The 25474-nt window shown below is 36.1% G+C and overlaps 5 protein-coding genes and 2 long non-coding RNA genes across 7 annotated transcripts; 2 read left to right on the top strand and 5 right to left on the bottom strand.

Moving 5' to 3' along the window:
• Nucleotides 1–2723: 2723 nt before the first annotated feature.
• Nucleotides 2724–3341, bottom strand: LOC110370164 (vitelline membrane protein Vm26Ab). Its single transcript, XM_021325897.3, has 2 exons — nucleotides 3265–3341; nucleotides 2724–3132 (listed from the first exon to the last, which is right to left on the bottom strand). The coding sequence occupies exons 1-2, from the start codon at nucleotides 3274–3276 to the stop codon at nucleotides 2797–2799; spliced, it is 348 nt and encodes a 115-aa protein (XP_021181572.3). The 5' UTR covers nucleotides 3277–3341; the 3' UTR covers nucleotides 2724–2796.
• Nucleotides 3342–9155: 5814 nt separating this feature from the next.
• LOC110370162 (pupal cuticle protein C1B) lies at nucleotides 9156–9834 on the bottom strand. Its single transcript, XM_021325895.3, has 2 exons — nucleotides 9725–9834; nucleotides 9156–9422 (listed from the first exon to the last, which is right to left on the bottom strand). Exons 1-2 carry the CDS (start codon nucleotides 9737–9739, stop codon nucleotides 9201–9203), a joined length of 237 nt encoding a protein of 78 aa, XP_021181570.2. The 5' UTR covers nucleotides 9740–9834; the 3' UTR covers nucleotides 9156–9200.
• Nucleotides 9835–12278: 2444 nt separating this feature from the next.
• LOC110370163 (pupal cuticle protein C1B) lies at nucleotides 12279–12805 on the bottom strand. The gene is made up of 2 exons (XM_021325896.3): nucleotides 12682–12805; nucleotides 12279–12558 (listed from the first exon to the last, which is right to left on the bottom strand). Exons 1-2 carry the CDS (start codon nucleotides 12694–12696, stop codon nucleotides 12340–12342), a joined length of 234 nt encoding a protein of 77 aa, XP_021181571.1. The 5' UTR covers nucleotides 12697–12805; the 3' UTR covers nucleotides 12279–12339.
• A 3061-nt stretch (nucleotides 12806–15866) lies between these two features.
• On the bottom strand, nucleotides 15867–16335 carry LOC135117571 (pupal cuticle protein C1B-like). Its single transcript, XM_064036987.1, has 2 exons — nucleotides 16256–16335; nucleotides 15867–16147 (listed from the first exon to the last, which is right to left on the bottom strand). The coding sequence occupies exons 1-2, from the start codon at nucleotides 16268–16270 to the stop codon at nucleotides 15929–15931; spliced, it is 234 nt and encodes a 77-aa protein (XP_063893057.1). The 5' UTR covers nucleotides 16271–16335; the 3' UTR covers nucleotides 15867–15928.
• Nucleotides 16336–17540: 1205 nt separating this feature from the next.
• On the top strand, nucleotides 17541–18125 carry LOC110370151 (pupal cuticle protein C1B). The gene is made up of 2 exons (XM_021325883.3): nucleotides 17541–17681; nucleotides 17845–18125. The coding sequence occupies exons 1-2, from the start codon at nucleotides 17670–17672 to the stop codon at nucleotides 18064–18066; spliced, it is 234 nt and encodes a 77-aa protein (XP_021181558.3). The 5' UTR covers nucleotides 17541–17669; the 3' UTR covers nucleotides 18067–18125.
• Nucleotides 18126–18955: 830 nt separating this feature from the next.
• LOC135117572 (uncharacterized) lies at nucleotides 18956–20468 on the bottom strand. Its single transcript, XR_010276966.1, has 2 exons — nucleotides 20338–20468; nucleotides 18956–19240 (listed from the first exon to the last, which is right to left on the bottom strand). It is a non-coding gene; the product is annotated as an uncharacterized LOC135117572 (long non-coding RNA).
• A 2924-nt stretch (nucleotides 20469–23392) lies between these two features.
• On the top strand, nucleotides 23393–24553 carry LOC110370229 (uncharacterized). The gene is made up of 2 exons (XR_002429239.3): nucleotides 23393–23434; nucleotides 24327–24553. It is a non-coding gene; the product is annotated as an uncharacterized LOC110370229 (long non-coding RNA).
• Nucleotides 24554–25474: the final 921 nt, after the last annotated feature.

The following is a 25474-nucleotide window of genomic DNA, read 5'->3' as shown; positions in this document are numbered from 1 at the left end:
TCTGTGAAAATTTCAACTTTCTAACTATCACGGTTCATGAGATACAGCCTGGTGACAAACGGACGGACGGACCGACGGACGGACGGACGGACAGAGGAACGAAAACAGTAGGGTCCCGTTTTACCCTTCGGGTACGGAACCCTAAAAATTGAAAGCGTTTTTTATACTTTTTTTTATACATATTTAAAGAACAGTTTTGGCCACAACCTGTATATTGGCAGTAGCTTCTATACGGCGTAATCTACCCGCAAGGATCTCGCGTCATGCGTGTAGAACGTTCTATGTGCGCAAGCGTCGAGACACTCGCGCCAGCGGACGCACCACTAAATCAGGTGTCGACGTTCAAGGTCACCATTACAATCCTAACTTGGAGTGACCTTGAACTTGATTTTGGTGCTACTATATTTTTATAACCGATCCTTCAATGTTGGTGATCGCTGGCTGACATAAGGTCGGGCTGTCAAGGCTTGCTTCCGTTACAGGAAAACATTGAAAGTAAACGTTGGGTAATTAATATGCAAATGATGGGTCAATGATTATTTTGAAGGAGTTCTTTACAGGGTAATATTAGATGTCATTCTGGTAGAATTCTTTTTGCGTTGTTTGACTAAAATTAAATTGACAGACCTATAAATAGCTTTCAAAATATAAATAGCTTCGAAATTTAAAACTAGCTCCATCTGTAGAATCGAGAACAGTATTGTTGCATTTTCCTATATTATTTTCATACAAACTATCTATAGTATATGCACTTTCTCCGTTCCGTGTGAGAGGAGGCAAGAGGTGCCCAGCAGTGAGACAATAAAAAGGCTGTAACGGTAACGGTATAGCAAATGCATATTCAAAAGTTATGTAGTCTCTTCATTCAGAATGTATAACATCAGTGGCAGATTGATAAAGTTCTGGCAAGACTAATTCTTTAGGCTAGATTAGAACATTTATAGGAAACGGCTGGTTGCACAACTATGACTGGCGCATTACGATAATTGTTCAGGTTAGACAAGCTATTCGATTATTGTCTACCCACATGAGCATGAAACAAATGACAGTGGCAAATACTCTCTGAAAATCTTTTGTGTCTGAAAAGATGTCAATAAACTTATTAATTTTATGACTGAAAACACTATTACCTAAATGTACTGTTGGAGGTGACATTTCAAAAAACAATTGTCTATGATGTAGAAGGTGCTCTTAAAATATATTTTTGACTTGTGTAACTAGGAGTTTTTTTGCGATAAAATATAGCCTATGTTACTCCGGAATAGTGAGAGCACTAGGGTACAAACAGACTAACCAACAAAATATATTCCTCTTTACTATATTACTAAAGATTTCTACTAAAATGGCATTTTTAATAATTTTCTCTTCAGATGAAAGCTATATAATCTACCTACTTTGTGTTTGCGTTTCAATATCTGTATGTCTCATTTATTATGACTTAATACTGATTGGTAAATTTTCTTAAACTGGGTAATAGCTTGGCATTCACTGCTATTATTTTAGTCGATCTTAAAAATATTACATACATAGGTATAAGTTACATCATCCTAGAACCCATTAAACATTTTGGAGCATAGAAATATGTATGTTTGTCCGGCTCGTGACTCGATGAATCAGTAGGTTTTCCCGAACTTGCTTAGTATTCAATCGCTATTTGCATGTCAAATAGAATGTTTCATGAACATACTTTGTGGAACAATAAACAATAATGGCACATAGTTTTTGAATTAGTACAATCGACATTTAAAAGTAAATGCTGATTGTTCTGTCTTTTTATTTATATCTAGGTATCTAAAATTATTGCGGTCGAAGTTCTGTCGCAGTATACCTAAATAAGTAGTTAGCTAATGTATAGACTGAATTTTATTATAATTTCAATCACGCATGGCAATATAAAATAGAAAAAAGTTTACCTACACACCTAATATTTTATTACTTTTCATAAATATAGGTAAACGCTGTTGAAGCCTTACGAATTACTTCTGTGTCTTTGCCCTTTAGAAGCTTTCGTCACATCTTATGTCGTAATAAAGCATATTGATTAACATGCATAAATACCTATCTACTACGTCACAATGTATCGCTTCATCAGTCCATTATGACGTCATTTCACGGAGCAGGTCACAATTAACACCCTCGAAGCAACCCCGTCATGTGATGTAATATTCTGCCTATTGATGTCACACAATATACTGATTGTTCTAACCTATTGCTATGTCGCAACGCACCAAACACTAATTAGTTTATTCGATTATGATCTAGTTGCTATGTTGAACTAGGTATTTTGTATATTTTGGTGGATTATGTCATTATGGAATACCTAACAAATATATGTATGAATGTGTACTAAAAGTAATACTTCCTAAATGAGTAAACCGCTGCATTATACTATGGGTTGTATTTTTTTGGATTAATTATCGATCTAAAAGTATTTTATGTGAGTCCTGAATCTGAAGTGGTCGGAAACACTCAATATTATTGGAATACGTCTTAAGTAGAAGGGTGTAAGTTGAATATTTGAAACTATTCGATGCAAAATAGGCAGTGTAAAAATATAGAAGTATCTATACGCATGTTTTTTTTCAAAACATCTCAGCACCTGCTATCAGACCATATGCTTGATGTAATGCATCATTAAGTTTTTTGTTGGTAACCCTCGACGAGGTTCATACATAGTATGATTATCCAGTAGAATTTTAGGGTAACAAGAGAAAAGGCAAAACTGAGGTATTTTAAATTGTCATGTTGCTAATTAAATATATACATTTTTTTAAATTTCAGCCGGTATTGTTCGCTTTACTTGAGTAGGACTGGAGCTTTGTAGGCAGCAGCTACGAGAGGTGCTGAGTAGGCATTGTACGCGGCAACAGAGGATGTGTACGCGGCTGCGTAGGGTGAGGCGTAGGCAGTGTACGCGGCTGCTACGGGGGCGGCGTACGCAGCGGCGACAGGGGCAGTGTAGGCAGCGGCAACCGGGGCAGTGTACGCAGCGGCTATGGGAGCAGTGTACGCAGCGGCAACGGGAGCTGTGTACGCAGCAGCGACGGGGGCCGCCACCAAAGGTGCGGAGTAGGCCACGGAATGGATACCGGGCTTGGCAGCCGCGACGGCGAAGAGAGCAGCGAAGATCACCTGTAAAGAAAATAAGGTCACGATCAGGTTAATTATAAATTAGATTCATAACTAATAATTAATTATTTTCACAATTTTATAGTCAACTTTGTTCAAACAAAGAACGTTGATGAAAACTTTTTTAAAACATACCAGTTTGCACATTTTGTTTAGTTGGTTTGTGTGTCTTGTTGAGGACGAAATGAGTGAATGATACTTCTATTCAAAGCCCAGGACTTTAAATACTAAAGTCACTACGAAAGAAATTCCATGACAATACAATGTGCCAACACATCATGTGCAACGTTGCTCCGAATTCAAGATAAACATCGAGGATGGAGTTATGTAAAAAGAAATCAAGTTTTTTTTATATTTTTTCGTACACATTTTCCTTATAAAATATAATTAGAGCTTTGGAATGATCATGTACGTTAAATTAATCCTATTCAATACGTTTAAAAAGTTTAAAAGTATTTTCAAAATGAAATAAAAAAATGATGTGTTTTTTTTTCTTGGTTCACTAGCGCATATCATATGACAATCATTATTCAGGATGCGCCACTTTCGTTGCGTCAGAGGTCAGCTGGTGCGTGTCCACTGTTATAAATGTTAAGACTAGTTGCGCATGCGACTATGTGGAGGTCAATGCGCCTATTTAAACTGGATGATTAATCAGATCACTTATAAATGCTTATTTTAACTATTGTTAGAGTTTAGATGTCTTATCTTAAATGGTTGTTAGTTTTCAGGACATCGTAAGTTCTTTTATTTGGCTCTAAGAGTTTCCAGTAAGTTGCCATTTGTGCCATCTGGAATCTTTCTATAAAAATAATTCATGAAAAGCCTTAAAAGAGAAAGGATACATTAAATGATCCCACTGACCAAAATATGAAATAAAGTAGGGGACAAAACCAAAATTTGGAAGGCAAAAATAAGTTTTTCTATCGATACTTTCACTCTACATTTTATTAATGTTGACTTTATATTTAAAGTGTTTAGGATTTACTGAATTTAAAGATTACAATTTGTTTTCGACTTTCTTAAAGTTATTTTATATTTTCAGTAACGAATGAGTTGATAGATTAATTGTATAATTTCTGAAGGATATTTAAGATCACTAAGGCCAAAAATCTAGTTTTGCACGGACTGTCAGAATGAGTTGACTCGATTTCTGGAGCCAAGTTTCGGAGACAGTAAGTAAAGTCATCGTGCATCATATCCTTAGAGATAAAATCTATTGAGATATTTTAGTTTTTAGAGTTATTTACGCAAAAAAACTAATTCAACTTTATTTTTCTATTAGGTTATACGGGATTGTATGCATCAGAGTATAGCACACTTCATACTTTTAGTCAGCTGATAGTTTATTTGGACTCATAAATCAGTATGGAGATGAATGGTAGTACAAACATTATAGAGGTTTAGTACTTAGTCGGTATAACTTTAGCTGACTGAACTTTGATTCGATTTTCTTTAAAAAAATTGTTTTTGAAACTATCACGTTAACTGTCGGCCGACTGTAGTTGTTTCGGCATTGGTTCGGCTGTAGGTGATTTCATGTGATCTAGTAGTTGGACGGTCCGATCTATAGATAATTTAAGTAATAACGCTGTAAAAATGCACTGTTATATGTCATGGGAATGAAAGTTTTCCACTGCTCACATAGCAGTCAGGGCCAGTCAGGTCTCAACTTTAAATATCTTTCCTATATACATATAAACTGAAACAAGTTTCAAACGATTTTATATTTTATCAAGTTCATCGGGAAGTGTTCTATAGGATTTGGTTCCTTTTGAAAATGTATCATGTAAGCGTTACAGAAAATAAACTTCTTAACTGATAGACGGACAATAAATTGAGTGATTCTATAAGGGTTGTTTTTTTTCGTCAGAAGTTTGGCCCAATTTGCTGAAATTATGAAACAATGCGTTTTTCTAAGCACGTTCATTAATTATGTTTTGGGAAAGTTCTCATGTCATGTTATCAAAATTAGGTCGACTCCGAATGTACCTAATGGTATTAAAATATAATGTAGTTACTTGCTGCACCTCCATTACAATTCTGTACTATCGGGATGACTAAGTTTTAATAACAAAATTGGGGTGAAATGTGTTTTGATCTGCCTCAAATGCAAAACATGAAAAATCTAATCGGTATAGCTGCGCTATAAATAAAGCTTAGTGCTTGCGATGACAGCTTATTAAATGATACATCTAGTAGGTACTGGAAGGATTGATTAATTTTAGATCTATTGGTAAGTTGTCTTGGTTTTATAGCCCGATAAATAATTTAGGTTTATGTTCCAGATATTATGTAAATAGGGTATGATTAATGAAAATACATTTTGTGATCTACGTTATACTTTTATTATTCGTTATCGTCTCTCTCATTTGTCGAAGGTATATAGTTCATTGAGGTGTCCAGTTACTTCTTGAGGTAGTAAGCGGCGTAGGGTGAGGCGTAGGGGTATGCGGAGTAGGCGGCGAGCGGCGCGGAGTAGGCGGAGTAGGCGAGCGGCGCGGTGTAGGCAGCCACGGGCGCCGTGTGCCGCGCTGTATGCCGCGCTGTACAGCACGCCGGGCTTGGGCTCGGCCATCGCTACGGCCAACAGGCAGATGAATACGAACTGAAAGAAAATAAAAACAAATTTAATATATTTTTAAAAGATTTTAAACCGCAAATTCATCTTTTGTTCTAGCACTTTTTGCACTTTGACACCAAGTTTAGGTAAAAATTACAATGATTTAACAAATTCACTGCACATTAATTTTATGCACTGCACATAACGAACATTACAGTGATTAAAATCTAGTTAAACAAATGTGGTGCGTGACCAAGTAATCAAGAATGTTGACTCACGTATTTGAACATTTTGTTTGTTGTTGTCACTGAGCTGCTGATGCACTGAATGATACCAAAGCTACTGCAGTGACCAACTTTATAGTAAAGACGAAGGACAGTGGACGTAATGCTTGAGGTTAAGCGTGGTTTGGTGGACACTGCGAACGGAATAGCAAGTAGCTACCGTGTGAAGTTCAAACGAAAGTAAGTGTTAAGGAAACTCGTATGCCACAAAGGGTTCGAATGTAAACGGTGCGTTTTGTAAACAAAATTAATTACACTCTTATGGTATTTCTAGCTGTAACGAATATGATATTGAATGTTTCAAAATTAAAATGCAGAAATACAACACAATTTATGGTCAATTCGTTTCAAATTAAATCAAAAAGCTTTTATTTAAAGTAGGCCGAAAATCAGAACTTTTAGAACGTCAGAATCACATGTGGGGGTCAGAATCACTACCCCTAAAACATCTACACTTCATTTTTTAATAGGTAAACTAAATTATATAGTAAGAAGATTTTTGTATATTAAATTAGCTTATTCACTTTAAGATGTTTAATAGGGTATTTTAGTCTAGATGAGAAAAAAATTAAAAGTGTATTACAACGATTGTTTAGAGGAAAAGCAATCGGGAAATGTTAGTTTCACTTCGTAAGGTACATAAATATATTTTTTATTGCAGTTTAAAGTTTTTAAGTTTTTTTATCTGTCTTTGAACACTACGAAATGTCGCCGCCATGCTAATGACGTCATTACGGTAGTAAACAACTTTTAACCAAGTGTTTCTCATATTTATATCCACTGGTACTTGAATCCATAATTTGTCTGGTGTTTTACACTAGTATTCTCACATTCAGAAACAACACACCAACGATACGGACTCATTATTAAAATTTTCAATACATATCAAAATATGTATTAATGACAGCTGTAGTTTGTTTACAAACGTAATGACGCCATGACCAAAAAACAATCATGGCGTCCGTTGTGTGCCGCGTTTTCGCGAAATACGCGCGAAATTTGAAATAATGATAAAACAATTAATTTATATTCGTACATAACGTGAGAAAAAAAAATATTTTTAATTTTTTAGAGATATATTAAGACTAAAGAATTTATTTAAGATATATTTCAAAAATGCATGTAATACCCTATTGTGAGTTTGCGACCTAGAATAATTCTTAAAAAGGCATATTTCGTGTTGCAAAGCTCTGTGCTAGAATAAGGTCTCATTGTAATGTGAATCTAATAGCTACCTTATTGTGTCTGTTAGAGTTTCAGCAATTGATACTAGTTTCATGAGACATGATTTTGTTTACTAGAACCAAACTATGAACAGTCATCATCAGCCACAGGATGTAAGTTACTGAATACATAGGCCACTTAAGGTAGAATTCCGTGGATCGCGGCTGTCGCAGCCGCGCAGGCCGCGCGCGGCTGCGACAGCGGTGCCATAAATTTTCATAGGTTGACTATTGTCAACGTTGTGTTGTGAATTGTAGCCGCGATCCACGGAGTTCTACCTTTACGTTGATTTCAAAATTTCCGTTTGAAAAAGGCCTGCGATCCGTACCTTTGTCGTTGTTGGCCGTCCCACGCTGCACTTGCTAATTCGTCATCTCCACTCTACTCGAGTGAAGATCCTTTCGGCCATCGTTTCTTCGTGCTATGTGGCCAGTGCATTACCATTTCGTGATTTACGAGTATCCGTACAAACAATAAGTCATCTAAAACTTTAAAGATAACGGGGCTATATTCATGGGGTAGACTGTATCATTGGAGATGAAAAAATATTTTAGTTATTTTAATAATCGTAATCAAATACATAATATAAATACTGTGTACCTCATTTTAAATCAGTTCAGACCGTCAGTGCTACTTTTGCATTTATACTACTAGTAACTATAGATATAGGCTACAGTTTTTTTCTTTTGTGCCTGTAGTCGTGCCCTAAAAAGTTTAAAAAAGTTGAGTGTCCGTCGGTATTATCAAGTAGAGGTATACATTAATGGTGGTAATTATAACTTATGGAATTATATCTTTTTGTATCACCGCACAGTGGTTTCATAATGAAAGACAATATTTAACAGGTAAATTGCAGGGTCAGTGTGGAAAATATATGATATAGGGTTCAATGTGATAGTATTTTTTCCACTCCTGTAGTGTGTCCTTAGAGTGCGCGCACGCTAAAAAGATTTAGTCGGCCGATAGTTGATTTTTGATCATCAATCAGTACAGGTAAAGATAAATGGAAATAAACACGTAACAACGATTAGGCATTTGTTCGGTGTCAGACCGACTAAAAAGATCATAAAAGTCAAGATCTTCTTAAAAAATAAACTATCAAGGGCCGATTAAATAGTCTACAGTGTGCTTAGAAAGATAGTGCTGATTCTTTTTTAGTCTTTTTTGTTAAATTTTATTCAGTACATGGGAAAAAAACATCATCGTTAATATGTTAGAGTCGACTTACATAGTCTAACAGGATGCAGCAGAGGAAATTTTCCGCATAATATCTAAGTGTCTTTTTTATTTTATTCGTTTTTATTTTTTCAGAATTACCTGGCTCTGTTACAATTATGTGCCTCGTTAAGTCCCGGTCGGTAGGTCCCGGCTGTCATTGAACATCCTTGGCAGTCGTTACGGGTAGTCAGAAGCCAGTAAGGCTGACACCAGTCTAACCAAGGGGTATCGGGTTGCCTGGGTAACTGGGTTGAGGAGGTCAGATAGGCAGTCGCTTCTTGCAAAGCACTGGTACTCAGCTGAATCCGGTTACACTGGAAGCCGACCCCAACATAGTTGGGAAAAGGCTCGGAGGATGATGATGTGTTACAATTATGTGCCTGTTACAATTGTGTACAATTATGTGCCTACTTGATTTGATTTATACCTAATTCGAAGAATACTCTGTCGATTTTTTTAAATAGGTTCAGCAGTTTCGGAGCTTTTAGGGTACTAATAAACAAAATAATATTTCTTGTCAATATCATCTTTTTTAACCGACTTCCAATAAAGGTCAAAAGGATTTTTCTTATAAAGAAATGGTATCTGAGATGATTTCTCTGCTGCTATTCAGTATTCAAGTATGTAGTGATGAATGTGCAATCTGAGAATAATCCTATTTTTGGGTTTAGTTTATTTTCATGATGTGTGTTGTTGTAAGAAGGGTTGACTTGTGTAGTCCAGTAATAAAAAACATATTTGAGCGGTGGTAGCTACTGTTGTTTATTCATTTGTTTACGAAATTATTTCTTCAGGAGGTAAGCGGCGGCGTAGGGTGAGGCGTAGGGGTATGCGGAGTAGGCGGCGAGCGGCGCGGAGTAGGCGGAGTAGGCGAGCGGCGCGGTGTAGGCAGCAGCCACCGGCGCGGTGTACGCCGCCGCCACGGGCGCCGTGTATGCCGCGCTGTACAGCACGCCGGGCTTGGGCTCAGCCATGGCGGCCACCAGCATGCAGGCGAATACGAACTGAAAAGAGACACCACATTTTATTTCAATCCAAGTGATGTCTGGCCTATGATAAGTCCGCTTGTCTTGTACACTACTACTTGTCTTTTACAAGAGGCTGTAGCTGAAAGCCTGGGGTCACTTAGGCAACTGTACGAAATGTGAGTTTCTGTACAAACTGCTGGGCACTTGTCAACTAAAAAAATAGACAACCACTGTAATTTAAATATCATTTCACTATTAAACCACTTTTTTTTACATAGGTATTTCACTTTTATCTTTATGTAAGTTGTTTTTACACCTGAAACTTTTATAATACACACCATATATTTGAACATCTTGATTGTTTTCACTGAGTTGCTTGTGCACTGAATGATACGCAAGATGTGATAGCCACGAATTTTATAGTAAGTTGAGAAGGCCAAATGCACGCAACGTGAGGTTAATCGAGAACGCTGGTGCGCGCGGAATATACATGAGTTTCCTTCAATCTGGGGTGTCGGTGAATTGTCAATTGAGCTTCACGTAATATATTAGAAGTTTGTTAATGTTATCATCCTAATATAATATAGGTTGTATAGATTAATATTTTTTTTATCTGTCTGAATGTAGGCATCAAATCGTAAAGGAGACATTATGAGATAAAGCGGCAATACTTTCGAAAAAAATAAAAATTGATCACTATCAGAACAAATAAAATGATCTGTTTTTATGCCTGAATTTTGTTCGGATTTTGGTAGTTAGAGATCAAGTAGATAGTTACAATGTCATCTTGGATATAATGCTTTGATTACCCGAAGTCATATTCTGACACAATAATCGATTACCTATTTAATTTCACATACTTAATTACATTCCAGATTAAAATAGAGTGTATTTCTCAAGTTTTCAAGTAAAAATATATTTATTTTGTTTTTTTTGAAACCATCTTCCCAGGTTAGGTAGGGACTATTTATTTATTGTTATTGCAATCAATTTTTCTTTCAAAACTAAGTACATCTTATAGGCATTAAAGGATACCCTAGAAAAACTTGTCGCCTCGGCTGATAAACTTTTAGTAATTTAATAATTACATGTATAAGATTAGTTTTAGTTTCATGTAAATATGTGTGCATTTGTTAAGGTTCCGTACCCGAAGGGTAAAACGGGACCTTATTGTTTTCGCTCCTCTATCCGTCCGTCCGTCCGTCCTCATGAACCGTGATAGTTAAAGAGTTGAAATTTTCACTGATGATGTATTTCTGTTGCCCCTATACAACAAATATACAAACAAACTAGAATGAAATAATGCCCATTTTCACCAACAAATACCTAAATTTAGGGATCTCTTAAGAGCATTTAGGGAACACCTAATACGAATTTCGTTTTCACCAAACTTTAAGTGTCCCTTATAACCTTTATTATTGGGGGAGCCCTTATTCCAAGTGAAACTTAGTTAGGGAAACGTTAAGAGATTGTTGGTGAAAACGGGCATAAATATTTGGGGGGCTCCCATACAACAAATGTGATTTTTTTGGTCATTTTTGCTCGATATCGATAACGGCAACAGGTTTTATAAATAACTGTACGGAACCCTTCGTGCGCGAGTACGACTCACGACTCCGTGTAACGGTTTTTTATGTTCAAAATAAAAAGTTCTGTTAAGAAGTGTGGATCTGATTTCATGCTTTGGTGATAGGGTTTGTCTTCATACTTTAGGCAGTATAGTGCTCTTTACATAATTATGTTCTTTTCAAAGTTTCAGCTACAGTTTTATCGCCACGGTTTTTTTCCCAAACCAGCATTAAAAATGACTGTTAATTTTAGCTACTTCAACTTAAAAGTGTCACAAACAACAAAGAAACTCATAAAACTACGAAATTCAATAGAAAATCTACAGATTTCCTTGGCAAAGATCCTCCGTAACTAGCTTTAACCATAGATTGTTACCCACGCTGCATGAAGTTCTTTTAACGAGAAAATAATTTTACTAGCCTGTACAAATTTTACAATAAGAAGGCTAAACCGATTCAGATAAGATTGAACTACGTAGAAACTTAGCTTTGAAATTAACGTGACTTTCTCATCTCATAGCGGGTTTTACAGTCACTCTGACCATCGGCGCTGACAACGAGACGTGCATAGTATGACTGAACATTGACTGCGCTGATAGCTACACGTCATCGAGTCATTCAATAACAGTTCACATAATTTCATATATTTTCAGCGTGCGGTCAGCGTGACTGTAAAAACAAACTCAGTCTTAGTCCCGCCAAATCATGATTATAATTTGAGTGAAATCGTGAAAAATATAAGAATACTCATTAAAGAAGACTATATTCATTGTGAGAAATTAAAACTAGACATGATACTGTACTCTGACTCTTCGCTTCACATCAAAACGTACCGTCTTCATATATCAGACATCAGAATAAAGGCAGTAAAACCATTGGAAAACGGAATGAAAATGTACACTTCTTTCGAATGAATGCTTTTTGAAATTTCACAAATATGAATAAGAAAAACCTGGGAAATTTGAAAAGCCCAAGTGAGAAAATTAGCATTTGTTCTCTTTCTTTCATAGAAAGCCTATCCAAAATACATGTTGGAGCAGCTGTATAATCTTTGCTTGCTTTCTTTATTCTTCTTCTTTCGTGTCGATGACATGTCATATATTGAGACTAGGTACACTATGTCAGCCCAATATGCGAGAGCACGGCCGGATGCGCTCATTAAGTCTTCCTGCGAGCAAGTTTCAGGGCACAGTGGACATGTGATTAGGTGGGCTTTCTTTGTAATAATTATTGAATACTGCAACGCATTTCGGTAAAAGAGAGATACTATACTTCCTCTTTTCAAGCTAAGGGTTTAGGTTTAGGTTTAAGAAATTAAAAATAATTTAGAGGTCCATAACTGTTATTTTTTATTCGTTTTCATTTCCTATCTTGTGAACATTGATTTACTTCTTGAGGTAGTAAGCAGCATAGGGTGAGGCGTAGGGGTATGCGGAGTAGGCGGCGAGCGGCGCGGAGTAGGCGGAGTAGGCAAGCGGCGCGGTGTAGGCAGCAGCCACCGGCGCGGTGTACGCCGCCGCCACGGGCGCCGTGTATGCCGCGCTGTACAGCACGCCCGGCTTGGGCTCAGCCATAGCCGCCACCAGCATGCAGGCGAATACGAACTGAAAAAAAATAAAATAAGCTAAGACCTACTAAAACTTGACATTTAATGAGGAAAGAAGGGCGAAGGGCTTAAGGTGTTTTTTATACCTTAGAAGTTCTATTCCTCAAATAAAGTAACTCACCATAGATTTGAACATCTTGATTGTTTTCACTGAGCTACTGCTTCACTGAATGATGCTAAAGATGTAGCACCCTCCGATTTTATAGTAATATCAGAAGGCCGAATGCACAAAACGTGAGGTCCACTGAGCTTGCTAGCGCGCAAGGAATAGTAATGAATTTACTTCCATGGACAGTAAGTGCCCAATGAATGAAATAACTGTGAATCGTTTAAATCAATTAAGTAACGGATTGTCTAAGTTTTTTTGATATGGGTAAAACAGACCACCAATGCTAAATCCAATAGTATTTAGTGGTAAATTGGTGCATCATTTTATTTTATTTTAAACTGTGTGTTTTTAAAACTAATGGCTTCCTAAAGGAACTACTTACCGCCCTCAGATAAAAAGTGACCAATCTTTAATCAGAAATTTTCATACAAGTAGGATCAAATATACAAGATATTAATGCCAAATTGTATCAAAACTGTTTGCGCACGAAAACGAAACAGCGTCACCTACGTACTTTCGCCTTTATAATATTAGTGCGATTCCATCTGTTTTTATGATGTGTAAAGGCACGTAGATGAATGTTATAATCTTAATTATTGTCATGTAAGTAATTTTACCATCACAATCTTATTCTTGCATAAAATTATGACGTACGAGTATTTTCAGACTTGTTTAGTCCTACTGTGACTTGGTTTGTAAGAATCAAGTAATCTATAATAAAAATAAAATAAGCTTAATATTTATTTTAACATCTTGAGGAAACCGGGACTATATCGTCTGAAATCACCAACCCGCATACAGCAAGACAGTGATTAATGCTCAATCCTTCTCTGTGTGAGAGGAGACCTGTGCCCAGCAGTGGTGCGATAAAAAGGCTGTAACTAACTTATGTTACTTTTGTGATGATTGAAAACTTTATATATTTTTATATATGTATTTTGTAATTGTTATATGTAGCTTAATGAGCCACGATGATTGGTCGTATTTTAGGAGTTTCGGCCATCAGCGATCCATCTATCAGCCTCATACACACGGGTCACGTGAAATAGATCAATTGAAAGGTAGCAAGACTTTAGTGTTGCTCCTCTTTCATGAAAATGTAATAACTATGATGTGGAAAATCCAAAGGCATGTAATAGCTCAGCCAACTTTCAATATTTGCAATCTTAACGTTAATGACGTCATTTATAGATTATAAATTATATTGGCGTTACTAATTTAAATCTGGTAAAAGAATAGTAACAACTCTATCTGAGCTAGCAATATAGAGGTTAAATAAAAGTAGCTAGTGTCTTAAATGTTCTTATCCATGACGTGAAGTCTTTGCTTCAGCTACATTTTTCAACCTTAAAGATTCATACAGTTCTTTCAAAGTTATTTTTTTATTACCAGTTCTCCATGGGCGCGTATTTACAGTATATACATGGCTAGTACGCAAGCGTGTGAAACTAGTCGCGAATAGATTGGAATTCACTTTTTATACAAAGTCTTCCGATGTATACAGCAGCAGTACGCAAATACTCGCATATATTTTGTAGTGGCCAAAGTATCTTGCTTTGTTCCATAATATACAGTGCTAGTCCGCATGCAAACTGATCGTGTATACATTGGAATAGGCGCGAAACTCTTTACGATTCCAATCTATTCACGAGCAGTTGCATGCTCGCCATTTTGATTAAAACACGACCTAGCATTTAATGTTAATTTAATTTTAAATATTAATAATGCTCGTTCAATTAAAAAACATTGTATTGAAAATTGAAGTTAGTGACGATAACGAATCGCTGCAAAACCGACTCCACGTAGTCTTGTCTGCCCTACCCCTAGAGTGCAATTCAAAACCGCGTAGGCGCGGAGGGGTAAGGCGGCCTGCGAGCTGAAGCGCAGGTAGTTTTAACGCCCGCCAACGCGGCTGAGGCTGGCCGGCTGAGCCGGCCAGCAAGCCGAAGCTGCTGTGGTGAGCGTGAAAACCATCTGCGACGATAAGCTCGCATGGGACCGCCGGAGCCCCGCAGCACCGGAGCCGTGACAGAAGCTATGCTTGCTGCATGTTGCTTGCTTACATTTTAAACGTACTGAGTAAAAAAATTAGAAGCTAATTAAATATATTTTATGATGTCATTTAACAGTATTTTAGAAGTTTACTGTTAGAATGCCTGTTACAAAAGATGCTAAAAAATAACCATCATGCTGAGTTGTATTTAGAGTGGTTTACTTAGAAGATAACTAGTGGCTAAGATAGTATTATTTAGAAGGCAACATACATTTTTGGGGGCGAATAATGATATTAAAAATTAATAAGCATTTTTAATAAACAAACTCAGATTCAAAGCCATTTTTATTTAATGCTTTACCTAATATAAATTTTGTATAGTTAAATTTGACCGTGTATAAATTGGAAAGATGCATGTGCACGTCTAAGCTACGAATTATACGCGAGCAGTACGCAAAATTCGTGTATACTTTGAAATCACATATTAAAAAACAGCATTACAAAGTATCAGCGAGCAGTTTCCTATGGATGCGTTTTGGCTATGTACACTCTGTAAATACGCTCCATGGGCAGTAGGTACATTCAGTCTCGTATTAGCTGTGGTATAAACCTATTTACCACACCTATAAAGTATTTATTATTTAGTTAGAAGAAATGTTTCAACGAATATGACAGCTTGTAATATTTATAATGATATGGTAATGGGTAAATATCGAACATTCTCATGTTGTATATGAAGGACTCCAATTAATACATAGCCATTCTAGAGCAACTGGTGTGACTACGATGCTGTCATTTTTGAGTTACAATTCAATTGATCAAGCTGATCCTGTCACAACTTTTCGAAAAAACAAATAAGTAATACCAATAAAATTTATTTGTTTTGAGATTTGCAGCGATCAACAGATTTGATTCTCGAGGTTAAGATGGGACAACTAGTAGTAACCTAAATGCGTATTGCCCCTTGTGTATCCTAGTCGTTTTAGGCTTGGGTCATACAAGATTTGCTGGACATTTTTGTTGATGTTAATTCTTTGCCGTAGGTCAAGCAGGCCTAATATGGCTTAAAATTGGATAGATTTCAATTGGCACTGTTCGACTGTGCAGGTGCATAAGGAAAGAAATTAAAATTATAGATGGCTTATCTACGTTTTGACCTTGATGTTTTTCAAATCTAGGTATCGTAAAATAATACACACACAGCTGTTGTTGGGTTACTTATTTATTGTATTTTTAGAATTGTGACCGTTTTTTGAGATGTTCATTTTACTTCTTGAGGTAGTAAGCGGCGTAGGGTGAGGCGTAGGGGTAGGCGGAGTAGGCGGCGAGCGGCGCGGAGTAGGCGGAGTAGGCGAGCGGCGCGGTGTAGGCAGCAGCCACCGGCGCGGTGTACGCCGCCGCCACGGGCGCCGTGTATGCCGCGCTGTACAGCACGCCCGGCTTGGGCTCAGCCATGGCCGCCACCAGTATGCACACGAATACGAACTGAAAACACAAGCATTTGTTAATATACAATTGACTAACTTATGATTTGTTTGTTCAATGAAACTGTTCCAGAAGTCTCCATCACACCTGGAATAAAGAAATGCTTACCATGTATTTGAACATTTTGATTGTTTTCACTGAGCTAGTGCTGCACTGAATGATATCAAATACACAAAAGCTACGAATTTTATAGTACTCGAGAAGGCCGTATGTTTGTATGCCTTGTGGCGTTACCAGAGCTCGCATCTGTAGCATGCGTAGAATTGTAATTACTTTCCTTTAGCCAGAAATGTCAGGAAGCAAGTTTACTTTAGATGAAGAGTTTGAAAAAAAAGACTTAGGGCCTTACTACAAAAACTTTAAACCCTTGTTTCACACTTGTCTAATAAAATTTTGGCTGCAAAATGAATCATTTGTCAACGTCATAATTTGAAATTTTTTTAGATAAACTGACGTTTAAAAGTTTTTGTGGTAAGGCGGTTATTGTTTTTCTTTTTTTATGGTTGTTAAATAAAAAAAATTATACTAGATTGCCGTTTACATAAAAAAAAATTGAGATGCTTTTCATTTTTCGTGTCTTCCACCCACCATTAGAAAGGCAGATACGTTTTTCTTTCTTGTTACATAGTATACACCGTGACTTTTTAGTCGTCTTACAACGGCAGCTAACTTCATGTATCCAATGACTAGTAAACGTTCATATAAAAATATATATATATGAGATTTGAATAATTTAAAAATAAAATTAATTCATTATTATGATGCATTACGTAGATTATAAGAACACCCTGTTGTGAGCGCTGCCCGAATCTTGTATCAATGGAGCGCGGCGCTTTGGGAAGGTACCTACTTTCAACCGTTTGATACGTAAACATTTTTTTTTCAGTATTTTTCTTTGCACCTATTATCTTAATTAAGTAAGGCTATAAAATTAATAATCGTGTCTAATGGTATTTTATGTCGGATAGTGGACCACCTTTCTAAGACGACTAAAAAGTCACGGTGTATAGTAATTATACTGCAGCGTGGTGCCCACACTCCTCAGTTTATGTTTTTAATTTTGTTAAAAAGTTATTTTTAACAACTCAGTTGTGGTTCATATTAGCCATCTTCTAACTGTTGGTTTTTAGTAATCAATTGTAAGTCTTTTTCCTTACTTTAAGTTTATGAAACATATGTATTTAGTTATATAGAAGCCGACTGCAACATAGTTTGGAACATAATTATATCAAACAGTTTATTCTCCCAAAAAGGGATACTGGTTATTTCATCCTAAAAGGGTTTTACTTTTACTTTTAATTTTTATTCACAATGAAACGGAAAGCATTCGACGGTCACTTGCTCTTCATTAACGCATAATGTTGGGGTCATCTAATCGGTATTCGAAGCACGGCTCCGCTACGAGAACGAGGCTTTGTCCACATTGCGTGCACTGTCCTTCTTAATTTACTATAAAGTTGGTTGCAGCTGATTTTTTGATATCATTCAGTTCAACAAGAGCTCCTTGACAACAACAAACAAAATGTTCAAACTTGTAAGTACAGTTTTGTGATTTAATTGAACAGGATACAAAGCTATCAGAAAATTTCAATTTTCTTAAAAAAATTATAATACCAACCTGCTATTCTTTGGCAAGTCGGTGAAAAACATAAGTCGATAGATAAATTGTAGTTAATTGTGTATTTTTATTTTTTCAGTTCGTATTCGTGTGCATGCTGGTGGCGGCCATGGCTGAGCCCAAGCCCGGCGTGCTGTACAGCGCGGCATACACGGCGCCCGTGGCGGCGGCGTACACCGCGCCGGTGGCTGCTGCCTACACCGCGCCGCTCGCCTACTCCGCCTACTCCGCGCCGCTCGCCGCCTACTCCACCTACCCCTACGCCTCACCCTACGCCGCCGCTTACCTCCTGAAGAAGTAATTTAGAGTTCACAAAAAATAATTTTGGCAAAATGAAAATCAATTAAAGAAATAGTACTTTCGAAAAGCATTAACTTGGTTTTATTTAGTTTGTCATTGCGTTTAGCACAACGCTGTAATTAAATTGTTGGTTATTTCTATATTCGGATATCAGACAATAGTATTTTAGTTTGCTACCATTTCTCTTCAAGTTCTCGCGTATTTTGTAGTTATACGTAGTGTATTATAGTATGAAGTAGATATTTTGTTGTTCTAACTTCTAAGGAATCCATTCAAACTTTCACACAAATGCCGCTACGAAATCATCAGAGTGCACGGAGAACTGCTGCGTAATCTACTTATCACGGTGTTCTGTATCATCTAATAATTGGGTATATAATTTCTCCTGTAAGTGCTACTAGAAAATACTTACACTTATTTTAATTATCGAACCAGCAACCAGTACAAGAGCTTCAGGCGACAGTAGTATCTTTTAGACTGATCTTCTGATGGGAATAATGGGTAAAATCACTGTTTTGTTACGGTGCAAAACATCGAATCGCACGGATAACAATATGTCAAAATCTTTCTTTTTACTCATGATTTATTCACCAGTAGCTAGAAAGAAACATGACTAATAAAATCCTTTTTTCTAACATGCAGATGCGGAGTCAAAAATCTTTAGGCTATAATCAGTGAATAATCGTTTTTAAAACTTAAAGGTTTTTTGAAACTACTTAAGTACTAAACATTTCTAAGAATTATATTTAGGACATTTTGAGAAGCTACTACTTTTTCCAAGGATCTCAGCAAAAAATAAATTAGTATTAGGTGGAAACCTAATGGTTGATCGTAATATGAAAACAAATAAACTCCTGGAAAAGTAATATCTAATGAAATAAAACAATCACTGCAAGTAACACTAAATAATTTATTTGTTCGCTAAAATACTCGGTTTAAAGAAACACTGCTTATTTAAAGAAGTAGTAAGGCGAGGAATAGGAGTATGAGGAGGAGTACGCCACCGGTGCTGTATACGCGGAGTAGGCCAGGGGTGCTGTGTACGCGGAGTACGCTAGGGGCGCTGTGTACGCGGAGTACAGGGGCGCGGTGTACGCAGCTGTGTAGGGAGAGCTGTAGTACAAAGCTGGGTTAGGAGCCGCTGCTGCCATTACCAGCATGCAGGCGAACACGAACTGTGGAAAGAAACATAGCCATTAAATAATATAATAACACTTAATTTTCTTACGTAGAATACAGTGGATACGATTCTTACGGATACTATGTAATAAACAGTTTATCGAGCCTCTTTGAGGATTGGAATGGACTATTTCTTGCACTCATATAAAAGGTGTTTAACAGCCCACAGGTATTCCCAGTATACGATTAGAGGACGACGAGTGCTCTGATAGTGGACTCTTATACTTGAAGTTATTATTCTATTCACGACTACGCCAAAGTTTAATTCGATTGATGAGTACGAAAACTATTATGATATCGAGTCAATAATTTTAATGGGTTAAAAATAATAATTCCTTACAAACACCCAAATCAATTTGAATAAAGCAATAAATAAAATAATGTATGTAAACCCGATCTCATATGCACGTCACAAACGAAGCTTGACTAAACAATTCTATCTTCATGCAAACAAACATTTTGTTAATTTGTATTCATACAATTTATGAGTGAATTAGTTCTTGTCAGTCAATCATATTTGAAAATATACTTTTGAAAATACTTTTGTCATGACAAAATACATGTATTAAATAATTTTGTGCACAATATCGCAGAACTAGACTATGACTAGACTACTATAAATGAAATTGACAAAAAATAAATGTTTAATTGTGATTGGAATTCTTTTGTGATACTTTTTTTTTATAAATACAGATTTCATATAAAGACTAATAAGAATTATTTAGTCCCGTGAGACCTACTTCTCTTACCGGGATAAAATGTAACCCGAAAAATTATCTATCTAACACTGAAAAGATGTTTCAAAGGGATCTGAATTCCTGAGATTGAATCGTTAGTTTACAATATTAGTATAGACTGCTCCAGAAACAATTGGAACACTTTACAAGCTTATAAAACAGCACACATGATTATTAGCAACGAACAATTACGACTACTACCTGCCTAAGTCCTTAAATACATACAAGAACATAAACATATATACACCCAACATACTTATATGACGCAACGCAACCTTACTTCAATAGATCCCACTGTTTCTATAATAATTAATGAAAATACCGAATTATGTAATAACCAATGAACTGACACTCACCAATTTGTACATTTTGGAGGTTGTTGTCACTGAGCAAGTACTGAGCTAAATGATGACCACTGAGTGTCCGACCCATCTTTATAGGAGTGACTAAGAACGTACCATGTATTGTCAGGATTCGCGCTCAAATCGTCACGTACCATAACCGATGATTAGTCTCTTTCACACCTGAGGACGCAACAATATATTTTCTTCTTGTCTTCTCATTAGTATGTAGCTCCTTTTCAGATTAAATTGCTGTACAATAACATAATTTTCTTCAGGCACAAAATATTGTTACGTTATATTTATGAGTTTGGGTGATCTCAGTAGCTTTTCTCGATCTTTAGTATTGATGTAATAAAGGGGAAAGATTTGTATGTAAGAAAAAAGATAACTAAATCACTTTCTGATATTCAAATGGTGCATAACGTCTGACTAACAGGCACTTTAATCCGAAGACGGGAATCAGCTCCTTAAGGACGTGGGTGGAACCGCGAGAGTTAGCAAATAATAGTACAAAACATTATTTACTCAAAAGAAAACCTTTTATGTCTCGCATGGATCTGCGTTTTCCGCAGATCAAGTTACCATACAACTCGGTCAAACTAACAACCGGGATAGCTGTGAAATGTGTCTGCAAAAATCTGTCCGAACTAGTTATAAAAGAAAACTCTGCATGGAAAACCATACACGAAAAGTCTTGACTTTAGAAGGTTCGTGGATCACTAACAGCCGAGATGTTCCTACGATCAAAATTAAAATGAGCAGTTTCGATCGCACATTTACAGGTGATCATTCTACTATATACTGATACTACTTCTTACCTTAATATAAGTATCCGAAGTTCTACTTATCGGTACGTCACGCGATACATAAGCTGTATTGTGTATCGCGTCGGTATACGTACTGATTTATTGAAGAGTATACAATATACCAGAATCAATCATTTGTTTCCCATATGAAGGACATGAAAAAAAAGTTTTATACGACATTTAAATGGCTCTTCTTCTTAAATATCAGAACATAGTGCACGTTTTGGTAAAAGTAGGCTTCAGCATACAGGTGAGAAATGACGTAGATCAAACCAGCCCCGGAGGCTCGTTACTTCAACACGTGCCTATCAAATCCTTGATTGATTGTATCGTGCAGGGACATAGATCTTGTCACACTGTCAACAATGTAAAGGTCTATTTAATTTATCTGTATGACAAGTTGCACATGTGGACATTGACTGGTGAGCTAGATGAAGCTATGTTCATAAACTACAACCCTCGAGGTTTTTCTTTTAAAATTTTGAAAAATATTTTACAATCAATCATAGAAAAAAAACCCATGTTTTATAGTAATAGACGTAAAATAATATAAAGTTTGTATGTATGTATGGGTTTGGGTAAAACAGACGTATACGTCTACGCAATCTTTTGGTTTCTGATTTTGAGGTTCAACTATCCATTCTTAAAGGAAAATAAATGCTCTGCCCTAAAAGGTGCTCAGAAATAGTCAATTAGAGAGTAATTAAATATACAAAAAAATCTGTCAAAATGTCCCATTTGCGGCTTTAATTTTGTCTAAACAGGCAGTATTTGTACATTTATTGGCCAAGGCTATTTTATAAAAGGAACACCCAAACGGCCAATAAAAACTTGGGTTTTCCACATTTTGTGCCAGAATTAATATTTTTGAATTTAGAATAACTATGTAAATCTATTTGTTCCATCAAAAGAGATTCCGTCATTTGTTCCCCGGTCTGGTGATTCCTGAATAGTATCAAGCAACTGTAGAACAATTATTAACTTGACACCTGCTTTAAGATTTAAAACGCCATGAAGCGTCGAATTACGTATATGAACACAACACAATGTCGTGGAATATTTGACTAAGGCCCAAGTGCACTGACAAAATAAACGGTTTTCTTAAAACATCTGTTTAGGTATGTACTTGCACTACTTAAAAAATAAATAAAATGTGTTTATTGACAAAAAGTTTTACAATTTAGTTGCCGGGGTTATTTACTTACTATGATTATTTTTCCGACCCAAATATCGACCAATAGAATTGCACCATTCGACGTCACGTGGTACAACCTACATGGTATTATACTGATAATTTTTTGAATATTTTCTCTGGTCGTTGCTATGTCAAACTGACAGGTTGTGGCCGACATTTGGGACGGAAAAATAATCCCCCGAATACCACACGAGCTTCAAAATTCTCTGGCATTTCCCTCAAGGTCGTCAAGTTTTCCAGGAAAAATCACTCGCGCTTCGCGCTCGTGATTTTTTAACCTGAAAAACTTGACTCCTTCATTTGTTTGCAACGAACCTATCGGGAAATACCCGATAATTTTGAAGCTCTTGTGGTATTATAAGTGAATATTAACGTTCAATTTTCGAAGTAAACAGTTGTTTTAAATAAAACGGACAATCATGTTGGTTGTGGAAATAGGCTCAAGTAAATTTCGTTTACGTAATACATAATATCCAGTGTAATGAGCACAGTCTAAGGTATAATGACGCGCAATTGCCTAATAAAAAAAATGTACATCTACCTACATATTACGTATATATTTAATATACGTATGTATTTAATTTACTTTGTTAGGGATATTTTGAAGACTAACCTATATTATTTAATGAGGCTTAGAGAAAGTAAATCTTGACTAAACGTCCAAACTCCCAAAAATTATCGATGTGATTTATTCATTCATTCCTATGATAATATAAACATAACCTAAAATGATTTTTGGTTATGGTACAATTACGACGACGACGACCGACCATTTAAGTAGTTGTAAGAATATACCTAGGTACAAAAAATGGTCGGCTCCAAAGAAGGCAGAGGCGAAGAGAGTAACCTTCCTCTTACACCTCCGCTAGTCATTTTGTTCTCCATGCTGATAATCGTTTCAGAAGTTTTTTGCAAAAACTAATTAGATGATTCGTACTTTCCGAGATAAGCGTGTCGGGTCTAATGAGTGAGTATTGAAACCAATCTAATTAATTCGTTATACTATGCGTGGTGTGAGATGAAATTAGCAGTTTTACAGCAAGATATATAAGCTGCATTTCAGTTCGTCACCATTGAGTTTATGATTGTGACGATGTTACTTAAAGCAGTAAGTATCTAGTTATTTATTTATTAAACATGCATATTTAAGTTTTAAGAAAATCACTTTTAATTTCAATTTGTTTTTATGTTTTTTTTTTTAAATAATACTTAATTAATAATTCTAATTATTGATTGGTATTAACAAATTGTTAACCTATATGTCGAATTGTATTAGCAAATGTGTCTCGCGCAAACATTTGATTTGATTAAGTGCAACCACTTTTCCTCTTTTCACAAATAATAATCATGACCATAAAATTTATAAATAGAATCTTTTTAAATCCTAAAAAAGATACAAAAAAATAAAAAAATAATAATAAAAAAGATGTTAAAGTACGGACAGTAAAAAGAAAAATGGGTGAATATACTTCAGACGCGTCAATGATTGTAAGGCAAGTAATTTATAAGATGTAAAATATTTCAGTATGTCATAACTTTTCCTCAAGAAAAAAATACAGCCTTAAATTTCAGGAAAGTTATGCAGGGGTCGTCGCACGCTTAACTGTGCTATATTTTTTACAATCTTCACACATGTGCTGACAATTTATGAGTCTTTTTTTAGAACCTTACTCACTATAATTTTAAGCCGGAATTAAGCTAATAGAATTCTTATTATAAAAATGTTTTTCACATTTTTGTTTATTTTGCAAAAGGCGGCCAGAATCTTAATCAGCCAATCGTCTCTTTCCTTTTTAGTTACCAATAACTCACAACAGGCCTAGAGTTTTCCTGTCCCGTTTAAGACAATTGAATAATGAATTGTATTTCGGATGAATATGCATTACCTAGTAAAGTAGCTCACTATCCTCAAAATACAGAATTTTTATTCATTTAGCTTTTCAGCTTTTAATATGACTACTTATTGACAAACATTAACCGTGGTCTACTCCCGATTCCAGTGGCTCCTATTACTCCTGGCGTGTGCGTTCGCCGCAAGCCTTGGCGAGGCCAAGCGAGTGGTCCACCGCCACCGTCGTCCGTCGCCACGACATCCAGTAATCCTGGTCAACAAGGTGCCTCGTGTCAAGGTCGCCAATAGGGTCCTAATGTCACCACGTCGACATAAACACTAATGCGATGACGTCACAACCAGCCAATATGATATAAATATATTTCTCCATCTGTATGTTGGCTGTCTGTTATTTCTGATTCGTTACTCTATTACCCTACTTTGGTTTGAAATATTTAATGGACAGCTTCAGCTTTCGACACTTTTGATCTAATTTTAAGCTGTCTCTCGGTATAAAGTTGAATGAACCCGCTTTGGTTTACCTAGTTTGTATCAAAATACTTACAAGTTATATCGCAAAACACTCAAAAAGTTTAGTTTCGAGCAAAGTTTTTGATAAAACACGGACCCTTTAAACTACTTTAAGTAAAGTGGAACAATAAACAACAACAAAAAAACTTAACGACGATAATAATCTTGTGGAATGTGTAACTGCTGCAAAGAGATCCGTGTTTATTTAAATTTCTCAAGTTTTTGTTATCTATGGCGTTTAGAAATAGTGTCCAGTGCGTAAGTCCTTGATCTAATATGTTTTAGCGGTCGCCGGTGACACGACGCAAGGCTGCACGTGCTTATAATGCTTAATGCGTTCGAGGAGGATATTTCGACTTTATCCGGTTACACTACCATATAACACATCGCCGTATACTTGACCACTGATATAAAAGAAGTCCCGATTGTCTGATTATTATCATTGTGCACCGGATCTTGTGTCCTACAGTTTCTTAACCAACAAAACAAACCAACATCAAGATGTTCAAATTCGTGAGTACTATTTTCTGTGCATGCATAAGTGTCTCTACAGTACATGTGAAACTTGTGAAATTAATAATCTCCATAAGTTATTAATTTTTTTATTGTAATAAGTACAGTTTTAGCCACCATTTTTTTGACAAGTTAATCTTTTGGATGGATACATTTTGTTGGAACCAAACATTTTGCTCCTTACTCACCTAAGGGCACTTAAAGGTACACCCTACCTTTACGGGTTTGCTTATTTTCAGTCATAATTAACATTAATATTATTTTCAGGTGTTC

The sequence above is a fragment of the Helicoverpa armigera genome, chromosome 11 (genome assembly GCF_030705265.1).
Source record: "Helicoverpa armigera isolate CAAS_96S chromosome 11, ASM3070526v1, whole genome shotgun sequence".
NCBI lineage: Eukaryota > Metazoa > Arthropoda > Insecta > Lepidoptera > Noctuidae > Helicoverpa > Helicoverpa armigera.
The sequence above is the reverse complement of the archived record's forward strand: the minus strand, read 5'-3'. Positions and strand labels throughout refer to the sequence as shown.